The sequence below is a fragment of the Doryrhamphus excisus genome, chromosome 7 (assembly GCF_030265055.1).
Source record: "Doryrhamphus excisus isolate RoL2022-K1 chromosome 7, RoL_Dexc_1.0, whole genome shotgun sequence".
In the NCBI taxonomy this organism is placed as follows: Eukaryota; Metazoa; Chordata; class Actinopteri; order Syngnathiformes; family Syngnathidae; genus Doryrhamphus; species Doryrhamphus excisus.
Window position 1 is genome coordinate 1,472,501 of NC_080472.1, and position 15,229 is coordinate 1,487,729.

General features: G+C 31.1%; 1 protein-coding gene and 1 long non-coding RNA gene across 5 annotated transcripts in view; one reads left to right on the forward strand and one right to left on the reverse strand.

The window, feature by feature from the left end:
- The window catches only part of LOC131131971 (uncharacterized), a 205,854-nt gene that overhangs the window by 49,015 nt on the left and 141,610 nt on the right, over positions 1 to 15,229 (forward strand). The window lies entirely within an intron of this gene.
- The window catches only part of mettl15 (methyltransferase 15, mitochondrial 12S rRNA N4-cytidine), a 53,728-nt gene that overhangs the window by 13,487 nt on the left and 25,012 nt on the right, over positions 1 to 15,229 (reverse strand). For 3 of the 4 annotated variants that reach the window (XR_009130284.1, XM_058077045.1, XM_058077043.1), the window contains exon 4: positions 3,384 to 3,575. The exons of the other annotated variant lie outside the window; for it this stretch is intronic. Coding sequence is in view for 2 of the 3 variants with exons in the window: in XM_058077045.1 (XP_057933028.1) it covers positions 3,384 to 3,575 (192 nt within the window). In the remaining variant the exon portion in view is untranslated. The remainder of the gene's footprint in view (positions 1 to 3,383; positions 3,576 to 15,229) is intronic. 4 annotated transcript variants of the gene reach the window in all.

Sequence of the window (15,229 nt, forward strand, 5' to 3'; positions counted from 1 at the left end):
AATTATAATAATAATATATATATAATATGATGATGATGATGATGATTATTATTATTATTATTATTAATGACGCGTTAACGTAAGTTCCCTTTAACGGTGGCAAATTTTTTGATGGCTCTTGTAGCAAGACCAATGTTATTTGCAGTGGCATTTCATGTGATTAATTATGAGTTAACTATGAACAAAAAATGTGATTAATCGCGACCAAAAATTTTAATTGATTGATAATCTAAGTTTATTTTATTATTTATTATTTATTATTTATTATTTATTATTTATTATTTATTATTTATTATTTATTATTTATTATTTATTATTTATTATTTATTATTTATTATTTATTATTTATTATTTATTATTTATTATTTAAATGCAATTAATTGTGAGTTAACTATGGACAAAAAATGTGATTAATCGCGATCAAATATTTTAATCGGTTGACAGCGCTAGATATTAGCAAAAAAAAAATCGGCTTATATGGGCCTGCATCCCGATCAGAATCTTAAGACCGGTTGAAAAATTGCAAGATTTACATTTTGCGCTATTGCAATTTATTGTAAACAAGCAATTTACACGCCGTCTCATCGCCGGCGTCGGTTTCGGCATCCCGATTCAGACATGAATGCGGAAAAGCTCAACTTCTGACATAAAGAACTATTGGATAGACTCAAACCCAAGAGTCTGTGCTAGTCTGTGCTAGTGTTGCATCGCTTATGTCCACAGTAGCGCATACACGTCATACATATTAAGGAGCCACATTATGAGTTATTCAAATGGAAAAAATAATAATAATAATACACATGTATGATTAGCCTGTAATTAGCTTGTGATGACACGGCGCACTGAACTCATTACCCCTAACCACACTACTTATCAGCAACAACCTTGGATTCCACTCTGTATTCACCGCCAACCGCAACACAGAACCGAACAAGGCCTCCTCAGGGCCTTGAACGCTGATACAGTTCCCAGCAGAAGTTTAGATACGTTCATCATGGACTCCAACGTCTTGCTAAGTTTGCTCATTTAAGGATTGATTAGAACACCTTAACCACGTTTACATGAGGAGTTTTTCCGAATGACTTTTCCGAAAACATGGAAAGGGAATATTCCAATCTCTTGTCTACATGCGCCGCTATAATCAAACAGAATAGTCAATAGGGCATGCCCAGTAAAACGTAAACATCAACATCACGTGATACCGACTTTTCTTTCCCATGTTGGAATAACTCCGTAGTGCCAGTTTTTCCTTCGTCCGGTCTTGGAGTTTAGTTTGGATCAAAAACAAAGACCTGGAAAGACCTTTGGTAAAGACCTGGAAAAACCTTTGGTAAAAACCTGGAAAGACGTTTGGTAAAGACCTGGAAAGACCTTTGGTAAAGACCTGGAAAGACCTTTGGTAAAGACCTGGAAAAACCTTTGGTAAAGACCTGGAAAGACCTTTGGTAAAGACCTGGAAAGACCTTTGGTAAAGACCTGGAAAGACCTTGGTCAGTCAGAGAGACCTTTGGTAAAGACCTGGAAATACCTTTGGTAAAGACCTGGAAAGACCTTTGGTAGAGACCTGGAAATACCTTTGGTAAAGACCTGGAAAGACCTTTGGTAGAGACCTGGAAAGACCTTGGTCAGTCAGAAAGACCTTTGGTAAAGACCTGGAAATACCTTTGGTAAAGACCTGAAAAGACCTTTGGTAGAGACCTGGAAAGACCTTGGTCAGTCAGAAAGACCTTTGGTAAAGACCTGGAAAGACCTTTGGTAAAGACCTGGAGAGACCTTGGTCAGTCAGAGAGACCTTTGGTAAAGACCTGGAAAGACCTTGGTCAGTCAGAGAGACCTTTGGTAAAGACCTGGAAATACCTTTGGTAAAGACCTGGAAAGACCTTTGGTAGAGACCTGGAAAGACCTTGGTCAGTCAGAAAGACCTTTGGTAAAGACCTGGAAAGACCTTTGGTAAAGACCTGGAAGGACCTTGGTCAGTCAGAAAGACCTTTGGTAAAGACCTGGAAAGACCTTTGGTAAAGACCTGGAAAGACCTTTGGTAAAGACCTTGAAAGACCTTGGTCAGTCAGAAAGACCTTTGGTAAAGACCTAGAAAGACCTTTGTCAGTCAGAAAGACCTTTGGTAAAGACCTGGAAAGACCTTGGTCAGTCAGAAAGACCTTTGGTAGAGACCTGGAAAGACCTTGGTCAGTCAGAAAGACCTTTGGTAAAGACATGGAAAGACCTTGGTCAGTCAGAAAGACCAAGACCGAGAGATTGACCCGGTCAATCTCGTAACGCCGGTTCAATCTCTTGGTCTTTGTCTTTCCAATCAGAATAAAAACTTTGGTAAAGACCTGGAAAGACCTTAGTCAGTCAGAAAGACCTTTGGTAAAGACCTGGAAAGACCTTGGTCAGTCAGAAAGACCTTTGGTAAAGACCTGGAAAGACCTTTGGTAAAGACCTGGAAAGACCTTGGGTAAAGACCTGGAAATACCTTGGTCAGTCAGAAAGACCTTTGGTAAAGACCTGGAAAGACCCTTGGTCAGTCAGAAAGACCTTTGGTAAAGACCTGGAAAGACCTTTGGTAAAGACCTGGAAAGACCTTGGGTAAAGACCTGGAAATACCTTGGTCAGTCAGAAAGACCTTTGGTAAAGACCTGGAAAGACCTTTGGTCAGTCAGAAAGACCTTTGGTAAAGACCTGGAAAGACCTTTGGTAAAGACCTGGAAAAACCTTGGTCAGTCAGAAAGACCTTTGGTAAAGACCTGGAAAGACCTTTGGTAAAGACCTGGAAAGACCTTTGGTAGAGACCTGGAAAGACCTTGGTCAGTCAGAAAGACCAAGACCGAGAGATTGACCCGGTCAATCTCGTAACGCCGGGTCAATCTCTTGGTCTTTGTTTTTCCAATCAGAAAAAACCTTTGGTAAAGACCTGGAAAGACCTTTGGTAAAGACCTGGAAAGACCTTTGGTAAAGACCTGGAAAGACCTTGGTCAGTCAGAAAGACCTTTGGTAAAGACCTGGAAAGACCTTTGGTAGAGACCTGGAAAGACCTTGGTCAGTCAGAAAGACCTTTGGTAAAGACCTGGAAAGAGTCTTTTGGAACCGTTTCCAAGACCATCAGCACAAATAATGAAGTGTTCCCACTTGGGTGTACCGACGAGGTTCTGGAAGGAAAGGAAATTGTCTTTGAAGTGGCCTTTTATTGTAGCCAGGCTAAGTCGCACCTGTGAAATAATCATTCATGTCTAATCAGTATCTTGATATGCCTGACACAAATGCGACAGCGTGAGTGGAATGCATTAAAACATTTGGGAAAAAATCCAAGGAATTAGTTGCAGATTCTGGAAGATCTAGGAAGCATTCTGTCCAAAACTGTCAATACAAGTCAAATGTGTCACCTGTCTCCATCCATCCTCATGTCTAAAGGTCCATCCTTGCTGAGTGAGAAACCTCTCTGGGCCTGATCCATTTGCATCGAAGAACAGCCAGCATCCAACAGGACAGCGTCAATAGTACCCGCTTTTACGTCGACGCCCGAAAGCAGCACTTCCAGGTCACTGAATCGTCCAAGTAATGGTTTCACACGGCCTCTACAGAAAGAGAATTTTTAAATTGCATATTATTCATGAGGCTGCACGGTGGACGAGTGGTTAGCATGCAGGTCTCGCAGCTAGGAGACCCAGGGTTCAATTCCACTTTCGCCCATCTCTCTCAGATTCAGTTCAGAAATTGATATCCCTTTGCGTAAAAATTTGATGCAATTATCGTTGTCGTTTACCACAAACAGATTTCCCCTACTTATATGTATTTTTAACTGCGATTAAATGTGATTAATTCCGAGTTATTCTAAAAAAAAATACCTTCTGATGCCAAACAAAAAAAATTTTCTGCGTATAAATGACATAAAAACAGATTTACTGTTTACCGTTACCGATTCAGACTTTTCAAAATATTGTGTAAATTAATAAATTATAATAAAACTATACTACTAAACTTATAAAACTTATAACTATAACTATGAAATGATAACTATAAAATAAACTATAAAACTTATAAAAATAAAAAAAGAAAAATAAAATTGTGTAAATTAAAAAAAAAATTTCTAGACGCTCTCCCTCGCTGTATTTTTTTATTCCCCCGGAAATTAATTAATTAATTAATTAATTAATTTTGACTACAGTCAAAATATATTGAAATAGAATTGACATGTAGCATTCTGCCATCTCGAGCCTTTACAGCATAAGAATTGATGAAAAACAATGAATAATATAGCTGACTATAGGGGTGTTATTTTGTGTTTACCGGGCTCTAATAATATAATAGCTAATAATAATAATAATAAAACCAGTATTTAGACAGTGAAAATTGGTTTTCTATGCCCTAACCGTAAAAATATTCAGCTTATTAACAATCCCATAAAGTGAAAATAAATGTTAAAAATTATGCTATAAACGAGGGACGATTGTATATATATTATATTTATATTTTATATATATATATTCATATTTATTTATATTTTATGTATATATATTTTTGGCCCACGCACAGGTGATGAATGTTTTTAAATCATGTTTTGCGACCGTGAAGGATTTAAAAATATGCAAAAGTTACATAACAATTATAAATTATTAACTTCTTTATGTGTCTTAGACATAAACGCCTTATGTAATGTCTTATATTATTAAAAAGAACACTTTCCACTGGTGTGTGTGTGTGTGTGTGTGTTAAGGTCTCAGTGTGGACTTGTAATTGCTTAAGAGTTGTCGTAGCACCCAATATTTTTTGGCGGTGTGTTACACCCGCAAGCGTAATAACTTCCCACAAACGTAAAAAAAAAAACATAAACGTAATACAAATCTGCAGCTTTAAATGTAATAATGTAATAATAATAATTTGCCTACTGCAAACGTAATACTGAATTATTACATATGTGGGAAAGTGAAAAACTGTAAAGGTAATAACTTCCCGCAAATGTAATAAATTTCCCACAAACGTAATAAAATTTGCCTACTGCAAACGTAATATTGATTTTCCTGCAAATATAATAACTATTAAATTTGTAGGAAATTATTACATATGTGGGAAAGTGAAAAACTGTAAAGGTAATAACTTCCCGCAAATGTAATAAATTTCCCACAAACGTAATAAAATTTCTGAAATTATAAAATTTTGTTTGTGGGCGTACATGTGCGTTTTAGTTACAGTATATTATTGTATGTGTGATTTTGAGTGTATATGGGGAAGAAATAATCAAAAGTAAAATATAAAATATAATAAGTAAAATATAATAAGAGTAATAATAATTTTCTTAAAACAATTGCAATTATCACAATTATGTTATCTTTTTTAATTTAAAATAAATCATAATTAAAGATATATTTAATGTATTCAAATGATACTCTTTGAATAATATTTTTTTCCATAAAAAAAATTATTATCTTCTATTATCTAATAAAATTTCTGAAATTATAAAATTTTGTTTGTGGGCGTACATGTGCGTTTTAGTTACAGTATATTATTGTATGTGTGATTTTGTGTGTATATGGGGAAGAAATAATCAAAAGAAATAGTAAAATATAATAAGAGTAATAATAATTTTATTAAAACAATTGCAATTATCACAATTATGTTATCTTTTTTAATTTAAAATAAATTATAATTTAATAATTAAAGATTCCTTTAATGAATTCAAATGATACTCTTTGAATAATATTTTTTTCCACAAAATTTAAAAAAAATTAATAAATATCTTGTTAAAATCCTCAAAATGACATTTGCGGGAAGTTATTATCTTTACAGTTTTTCACTTTCCAACATATGTAATAATTTAAAATATTATGTTATTTATATTTATATATTAATATTATTATATTTATATTTATTACGTTACAGTATTACGTTTGCAGTAGGCAATAGTTTGCAGACTATTACATAGGCAAATTATTCAAAGAGTATCATTTGAATACATTATATCTTTAATTATTATAATTTATTTTAAATTAAAAAAAGATAACATAATTGTGATAATTGCAATTGTTTTAATAAAATTATTATTACTCTTATTATATTTTATTATTTCTTTTGATTATTTCTTCCCCATATACACACAAAATCACACATACAATAATATACTGTAACTAAAACGCACATGTACGCCCACAAATAAAATTTTATAATTTCAGAAATTTTATTACGTTTGTGGGAAATTTATTACATTTGCGGGAAGTTATTACCTTTACAGTTTTTCACTTTCCAACATATGTAATAATTTCTTTCAAATGTAATAGTTATTACATTTAGGGGAAATTCAGTATTACGTTTGCAGTAGGCAAATTTTTATTACGTTTGTGGGAAATTTATTACATTTGCGGGAAGTTATTACCTTTACAGTTTTTCACTTTCTAACATATGTAATAATTTCCTGCTAATGTAATAAATTCAGTATTACGTTTGCAGTCGGCAAATTTTATTACGTTTGTGGGAAATTTATTACATTTGCGGGAAGTTATTATCTTTACAGTTTTTCACTTTCCAACATATGTAATAATTTCCTGCAAATTTAATAGTTATTATTACATTTGCAGGAAATTCAGTATTACGTTTGCAGTCAGCAAATTTTTATTATATTTGTGGGAAATTTATTACATTTGCGGGAAGTTATTACCTTTACAGTTTTTCACTTTCCCACATATGTAATAATTTCCTGCAAATGTAATAGTTATTATATTTGCAGGAAATTCAGTATTACGTTTGCAGTCGGCAAATTTTTATTACGTTTGTGGGAAATTTATTACATTTGTGGGAAATTTATTACATTTGCGGGAAGTTTTATGTTTAGTTTTTCACTTTCCAACATATGTAATAATTTCCTGCTAATGTAATAAATTCAGTATTACGTTTGCAGTCGGCAAATTTTATTACGTTTGTGGGAAATTTATTACATTTGCGGGAAGTTATTACCTTTACAGTTTTTCACTTTCCCACATATGTAATAATTTCCTGCAAATTTAATAGTTATTATTACATTTGCAGGAAATTCAGTATTACGTTTGCAGTAGGCAAATTTTATTACGTTTGTGGGAAATTTATTACATTTGCGGGAAGTTATTACCTTTACAGTTTTTCACTTTCCCACATATGTAATAATTTCTTTCAAATGTAATAGTTATTACATTTAGGGGAAATTCAGTATTATTTTTGCACTAGAAAAATTATATTACGTTTGTGGGAAATTTATTACATTTGCGGGAAGTTATTACATTTACAGTTTTTCACTTTCACTTTCACTTTTCTACAAATTTAATAGTTATTACATTTGCAGGAAATTCAGTATTACGTTTGCAGTCGGCAAATTTTTATTACATTTGTGGGAAATTTATTACATTTGCGGGAAGTTATTACCTTTACAGTTTTTCACTTTCCCACATATGTAATAATTTCCTGCAAATTTAATAGTTATTACATTTGCAGGAAATTCAGTATTATGTTTGCAGTAGGCATATTTTATTACGTTTATGGGAATATATATATATATATATATATATATATATATATATATATATATATACGTATATAGATATATATATATATAGTCAGAGCAGTCATGTTGAAAATGCTGGTGCTCTTCACAAATCATGCCAGAAATACTCCCTTGTGTTGACCTGCTCGGTTCCGTTACCTGCGTCACTGAGGCCTAAGACAAGATGCTGATTGATTGCTTTCAGCAGGGGACCAGTGATGAAAATATCTTCAATCCAGTGAAGGGAAAAAAAAAAAAAAAAAAAAAACAGGGGAGGTTATAAACATAGAACACGCAGACACGGAGGCTGTGGTGCTCAAGTGCTTGTTGTTCATATTTTCTATTGATGCTACCTCAGTTCACCTAAAAAAAAAAAAAAATTTTTTTTTTTTAAATGTCCAAAATCTGTCCTCATGTTGACGCGTCCACAAAAAGAATATGCAATTTTTCAGGAAAAATAACCAAGTTGAAAAGTGACTTTAATAATGTATTTTGTTAGGAGTCAATACAAGCAATTGCAATGCCAGCTCTGGAGAGAAAGGTTAGTAGTGGGTGGATGGGTGGGTTGGAAAAAACGTTCATTTCAGTGAAAAGATCCGTTCGTTTCAGTCAATCGGTCGTTAGCCTGTGCATAAACCCGAGTCGGTCCGTTCGTTCGTGTTCACGTTCGTTCCGACTCAACGTCAACGTCAACAACATGTGATGACGTACCTTGAAATCTAAGCCCTCCGGATCCGAGCGTCTTAGCTCTACGGTCCGGCGTTAAACCGACCCCCCCCAGTCCGATGACGCAATTGCGGTGCCATTTTAATAAGACATTATTGTAGGAATAACAAAAAATATAAAGTTTTTAATGGTTTTTACGATCTTGAGGTGCATTAAAAACGATAATATTTATATATATATATATACATAATATATAATTATTATATTATTTAGTTATTATATAACCCACACTATTTTACACTTATAATTTTTTAATATTTTTATAAATATAAATATAAATATAAATATAAATATAAATATAAATATAAATATAAATATAAATATAAATATAAATATAAATATAAATATAAATATAAATATAAATATAAATATAAATATAAATATATAAATACCCACACACACTATTTTGCACTTATAATTCTTATAATTATTAATAATTAATAATTAATATCTATAATTCTATAATTCTTTTATATATCTGTAATATATATATATATTATATATATATAATATATATATAAAAACGAATTATAAGTGTAAAATGTGTGTGTGTTAAATATATATTATCACACACACACTATTTTACACTTTTAATTCTTTTTTTAATATATTTATATATATATATAAATATATATAATTACATTATACAAGGTTGTAAATATATTTATATATATATATAAATATATATTATATATCATATATATATATAAAAATAATTATAAGTGTAAAATAGTGTGTGCGTGTTAATATATATTTAACACACACACACTATTTTACACTTATAATTATTTTTTTTATATATTTATATACATATAAATTTATAAATATATATATATTTTTTTTATTTTTTTTATATATATTCTGCCCCCCCCCCCCCCCCCCACACACAATTTTGTTAACTCAACGCGACCCACAAGTCAAAAAGTTTGCCCACCCCGACTTTAAGAGATCATGACCGTATGTGAATACCTGACACCTAAATCACATTCAATCCACTTTTGTCACCCAATTTTGGCTTCTAAAGGCTCTTCAACTTTTCATATTAATGCTGTAAATGTTTACAATAAATAGATGACTCCATTTTTTGAAGCTATATATTTTTTGAAATGCAATCATGTCAAATGTCAATTCTTGTAATTTTCCAATATTCACCATATATGTATATTGTCAGCATGGGCACAATGAGGAGACCAATATTATATCATTGACAATTTGCCATTTTTGCTGATTAGTAATAGCATGGCTATTCCTGCTACCCCCCCCCCCCCCCCCACCTTCCTGTGGACCTTCCTGTATGATTCATGCAGATTTCTCCACAACACCCACTAACCATGGCAGGGTCCTCCGTGGATGAGAACGCAACCCATCCCACTAATTCCACATTCATTCCATAATCATAGCAGTGGGAAGTCATTGGAAACTAATTGATAGCCATCCTGCCAGAATGGAGGATGTCCTTTTGCCGCCATTTTCTTTTCACATCAAAGGTTAGTTCAAGTGCAGCCCTTGTGCGATGATAATAGCTTGTTTATAGCGGTGAATTGGTCAGATTAATTAACTTAAATTAATTGACTATTTTAATTTGACTTTCTTGATATGGTTTAAAATTATTAGAGCCCCGTAGACATGAAATAACACCCCTATAGTCACCTGACAGCTAGCAAGCTAACAAGCTAGCATGCAAACCATTCATTTATTGATTTGTTTTCTACCGCCGATCCTCACGAGGGTCACTTGAATTTATTTCTTCTTAAAAAAAAACAAAAACGTACCACTTCCACACAAAATCGGAGGATAGCTTTTTTCGAGTTATCATGTGGGACATTCCCTTCCAGTGTTAAGTCGCTAATTAACCTAGCATTTCTTCTTAAAAAAAAAACAAAAGGTACCACTTCCACACAAAATCGGAGGATAACTTTTTTCGAGTTATCATGTGGGACATTCCCTTCCTGTGTTAAGTCGCTAATTAACCTAGCATTTCTTCTTAAAAAAAACCAAAAAACCAAAACGTACCACTTCCACACAAAATCGGAGGATAACTTTTTTCGAGTTATCATGTGGGACATTCCCTTCCAGTGTTAAGTCGCTAATTAACCTAGCATTTCTTCTTAAAAAAAAAACAAAAGGTACCACTTCCACACAAAATCGGAGGATAACTTTTTTCGAGTTATCATGTGGGACATTCCCTTCCTGTGTTAAGTCGCTAATTAACCTAGCATTTCTTCTTAAAAAAAAACAAAAAACCAAAACGTACCACTTCCACACAAAATCGGAGGATAACTTTTTTCGAGTTATCATGTGGGACATTCCCTTCCAGTGTTAAGTTGCTAATTAACCTAGCATTTCTTCTTAAAAAAAAACAAAAAACCAAAACGTACCACTTCCACACGGAATCGGAGGATAGCTTTTTTCTAGTTATCATGTGGGACATTCCCTTCCAGTGTTAAGTCGCTAATTAACCTAGCATTTCTTCTTTAAAAAAAACCCCAAAACGTACCACTTTCACACGGAATCGGAGGATAACTTTTTTCGAGTTATCATGTGGGACATTCCCTTCCAGTGTTAAGTCGCTAATTAACCTAGCATTTCTTCTTTAAAAAAAAACGTACCACTTCCACACGGAATCGGAGGATAACTTTTTTCAAGTTATCATGTGGGACATTCCCTTCCTGTGTTAAGTCGCTAATTAACCTAGCATGTGGGACATTCCCTTCCAGTGTTAAGTCGCTAATTAACCTAGCATTTATTCTTAAAAAAAAAATAACCCAAAACGTACCACTTCCACACGGAATCGGAGGATAACTTTTTTCGAGTTATCATGTGGGACATTCCCTTCCAGTGTTAAGTCGCTAATTAACCTAGCAATTCTTCTTAAAAAAAAAAAACCAAAAGGTACCACTTCCACACAAAATCGGAGGATAACTTTTTTCGAGTTATCATGTGGGACATTCCCTTCCAGTGGTAAGTCGCTAATTAACCTAGCATTTCTTCTTAAAAAAAACAACAAAAAAACAAAACGTACCACTTCCACACGGAATCGGAGGATAACTTTTTTCGAGTTATCATGTGGGACATTCCCTTCCAGTGTTAAGTCGCTAATTAACCTAGCATGTGGGACATTCCCTTCCAGTGGTAAGTCGCTAATTAACCTAGAATTTCTTCTTCAAAAAAACCCAACCCAAAACGTACCACTTCCACACCGAATCGGAGGATAGCTTTTTTCAAGTTATCATGTGGGACATTCCCTTTCTGTGTTAAGTGGCTAATTAACCTAGCATGTGGGACATTCCCTTCCAGTGGTAAGTCGCTAATTAACCTAGCATTTCTATATATTGGACTGTAGTAGAGTAACGGTGACTATAGGGGTGTTATTTTTATGGCTAGAGGGCTCTGATACAAGGTCGTAAACAGGTTTTTTATACTGTAATGATGAAAATATGTTCTCATAAAGATGTAAAAGGGTGGAATCGAACTCGGGTCTCCCAGCTGTGAGCCCCCGACACACCACTACTTACCACAAATGTACTAAAACCTACACCTGACTTTATAAGACTGTGCTATGCTAATTCAGACCAAGTCCACAACAAAAGAGGATAAAAAAAATATCAATCATGCAAGGTTACTTTCACAAATTGATTTTCCGGGGCCGTCTTAAAAGAGGTTTATCCACATCGGGGGGGGGGGGGGGGCTTCGCACTTTGAGGTTACACTTTCCGAAAGACATGAAAACACACAGGAAGCGAGAAAATCCTTCAGGCCTGGCAGAGTTTACACTGCGTAGGCTGCCGGGGCTTTTTTTTTTTTTTACTCAATCTTCCAATATTATTGGTTAATTGCAAGATTTCTCCATTTTCTCTCAACTTGCATCATGAGTAGGCGGGGAAGAGTTTACAGCCGGGGGGGTATATCGCCGCTGACGGAATAGCGTTTGGAAAAACTCTCTCTCTCTCGATCTCTCTCGCTTAATTGTCCTTCCTCGCTCACAGGCACAGATTCCCTTGAGAGAGGTTTCCCCCGGAATCTACGTCAAAAAAAAAAAAAAAAAAAAAGGATTCCTTCCCACGCCTGTGGTCGTTTTGGGAAAATCTCATTTTTTTTTTTTTTTTAATCCTCCCTCGACTTGCTCATGGACACGCGTTCGCCGCGTCGCCCTGGCATTCTGTCCTCGTGTCTCTGTATAATTTTTAGACTTCATTTGCAATCAATTAATAATATAAATATATAATATATAATATAAATTAATAATTTTTATAAAAAATAATTTGCAATGAATTAGCTTAATAAAAAATTCACCAATTATGGGGAACTCACAAAAAAATGTATAATTTTTATACTTCATTTGCAATCAATTAATAATATAAATATATAATATATAATATAAATATAATATAAATTAATAATTTTTATAAAAAATAATTTGCAATGAATTAGCTTAATAAAAATTCACCAATTATGGGGAACTCACAAATAAATGTATAATTTTTATACTTCATTTGCAATCAATTAATAATATAAATATATAATATATAATATAAATATAATATAAATTAATCATTTTTATAAAAAATAATTTGCAATGAATTAGCTTAATAAAAAATTAACCAATTATGGGGAACTCACAAATAAATGTATATTTTTTATACTTCATTTGCAATCAATTAATAATATAAATATATAATATATAATATAAATATAATATAAATTAATCATTTTTATAAAAAAATAATTTGCAATGAATTAGCTTAATAAAAAATTTACCAATTATGGGGAACTCACAAATAAATGTATAATTTTTATACTTCATTTGCAATCAATTAATAATATAAATATATAATATATAATATAAATATAATATAAATTAATCATTTTTATAAAAAATAATTTGCAATGAATTAGCTTAATAAAAAATTTACCAATTATGGGGAACTCACAAATAAATGTATAATTTTTATACTTCATTTGCAATCAATTAATAATATAAATATATAATATATAATATAAATATAATATAAATTAATCATTTTTATAAAAAATAATTTGCAATGAATTAGCTTAATAAAAAATTCACCAATTATGGGGAACTCACAAATAAATGTATAATTTTTATACTTCATTTGCAATCAATTAATAATATAAATATATATTATATTATATAAATATAATATAAATTAATCATTTTTATAAAAAATAATTTGCAATGAATTAGCTTAATAAAAAATTAACCAATTATGGGGAACTCACAAATAAATGTATAATTTTTATACTTCATTTGCAATCAATTAATAATATATATATATAATATATAATATAAATATAATATAAATTAATATTTTTTATAAAAAATAATTTGCAAAGAATTAGCTTAATAAAAAATTCACCAATTATGGGGAACTCACAAATAAATGTATAATTTTTATAATTCATTTACAATGAATTTATAATATAAATATATAATATGTTGTCAAAAGTTGTATTATAAAAAAGGTCACAATTTTATGAGAATGAATGTGATATTATGAGGAAAAATAACAGAATTTTAGTAGCATAATGTTGAAATATTCAAGAAAAATATCATATAAAAAAATTTTACATTTTGGAAAATTCTGACAAAAATCAAAAATTTTAAATAAGGAAGTTGAATTTTTTTTTTTTTTTTTTTTATCCTCCCTCGACTTGCTCATGGACACGCGTTCGCCGCGTCGTCCTGGCATTCTGTCCTCGTGTCTCCCTGTTTTTTTTTTGTTTTTTTTCACTTTATAACTTCTATAACCGGCTCCTATTCGACTTCCTGCGCCCCCCCCCCTCCCCTCGCATCTTATAGATCATTCCGTGGGAGGTATCTCCCCCTCACGCTTGCAGTCGGGGGGGGGGGCCCTTACTCTGACAAACAACACGCCGGGCCCACCAGCAGTGCATGGGGGGGAGAAAAGCTGCAAGTTAAGAAGAATTGATCTGATTGGATAAAGGGAGTCACTGACTCCCATCATATAAATAATAATAATAATATAAGTTTATTATTTTTATAATTCTTTTGCGATGAATTTATAATATAAATATATAATATAAATATAATATGAATTTATAATATATATATTTATAATATATATTATTTATAATTTGCAATGAATTAACTTAAATATTACCATAAATTAGCATTAAAAAATTGGTGGAAAACTCACAAATAAATGTATAATTTTTATACTTCATTTGCAATCAATTAATAACATAAATATATAATATAATATATGATATAAATTTATAAATTTTATAAAAATTAATTTGCAATGAATTAGCTTAAATATTAGCATAAATTAGCATAAAAAATTTGGTGGAAAACTCACAAATAAATGTATAATTTTTATACTTCATTTGCAATCAATTAATAACATAAATATATAATATAATATAAATTTATAATTTTTATAAACATTAATTTGCAATGAATTAGCTTAAATATTAGCATAAATTAGCATAAAGAATTTGGTGGAAAACTCACAAATAAATGTATAATTTTTATACTTCATTTGCAATCAATTAATAACATAAATATATAATATAATATATGATATAAATTTATAATTTTTATAAAAATTAATTTGCAATGAATTAGCTTAAATATTAGCATAAATTAGCATAAAAAATTTGGTGGAAAACTCACAAATAAATGTATAATTTTTATACTTCATTTGCAATCAATTAATAACATAAATATATAATATAATATATGATAAAAATTTATAAATTTTATAAAAATTAATTTGCAATGAATTAGCTTAAATATTAGCATAAATTAGCATAAAAAATTTGGTGGAAAACTCACAAATAAATGTATAATTTTTATACTTCATTTGCAATCAATTAATAACATAAATATATAATATAATATATGATAAAAATTTATAAATTTTATAAAAATTAATTTGCAATGAATTAGCTTAAATATTAGCATAAATTAGCATAAAAAATTTGGTGGAAAACTCACAAATAAATGTATAATTT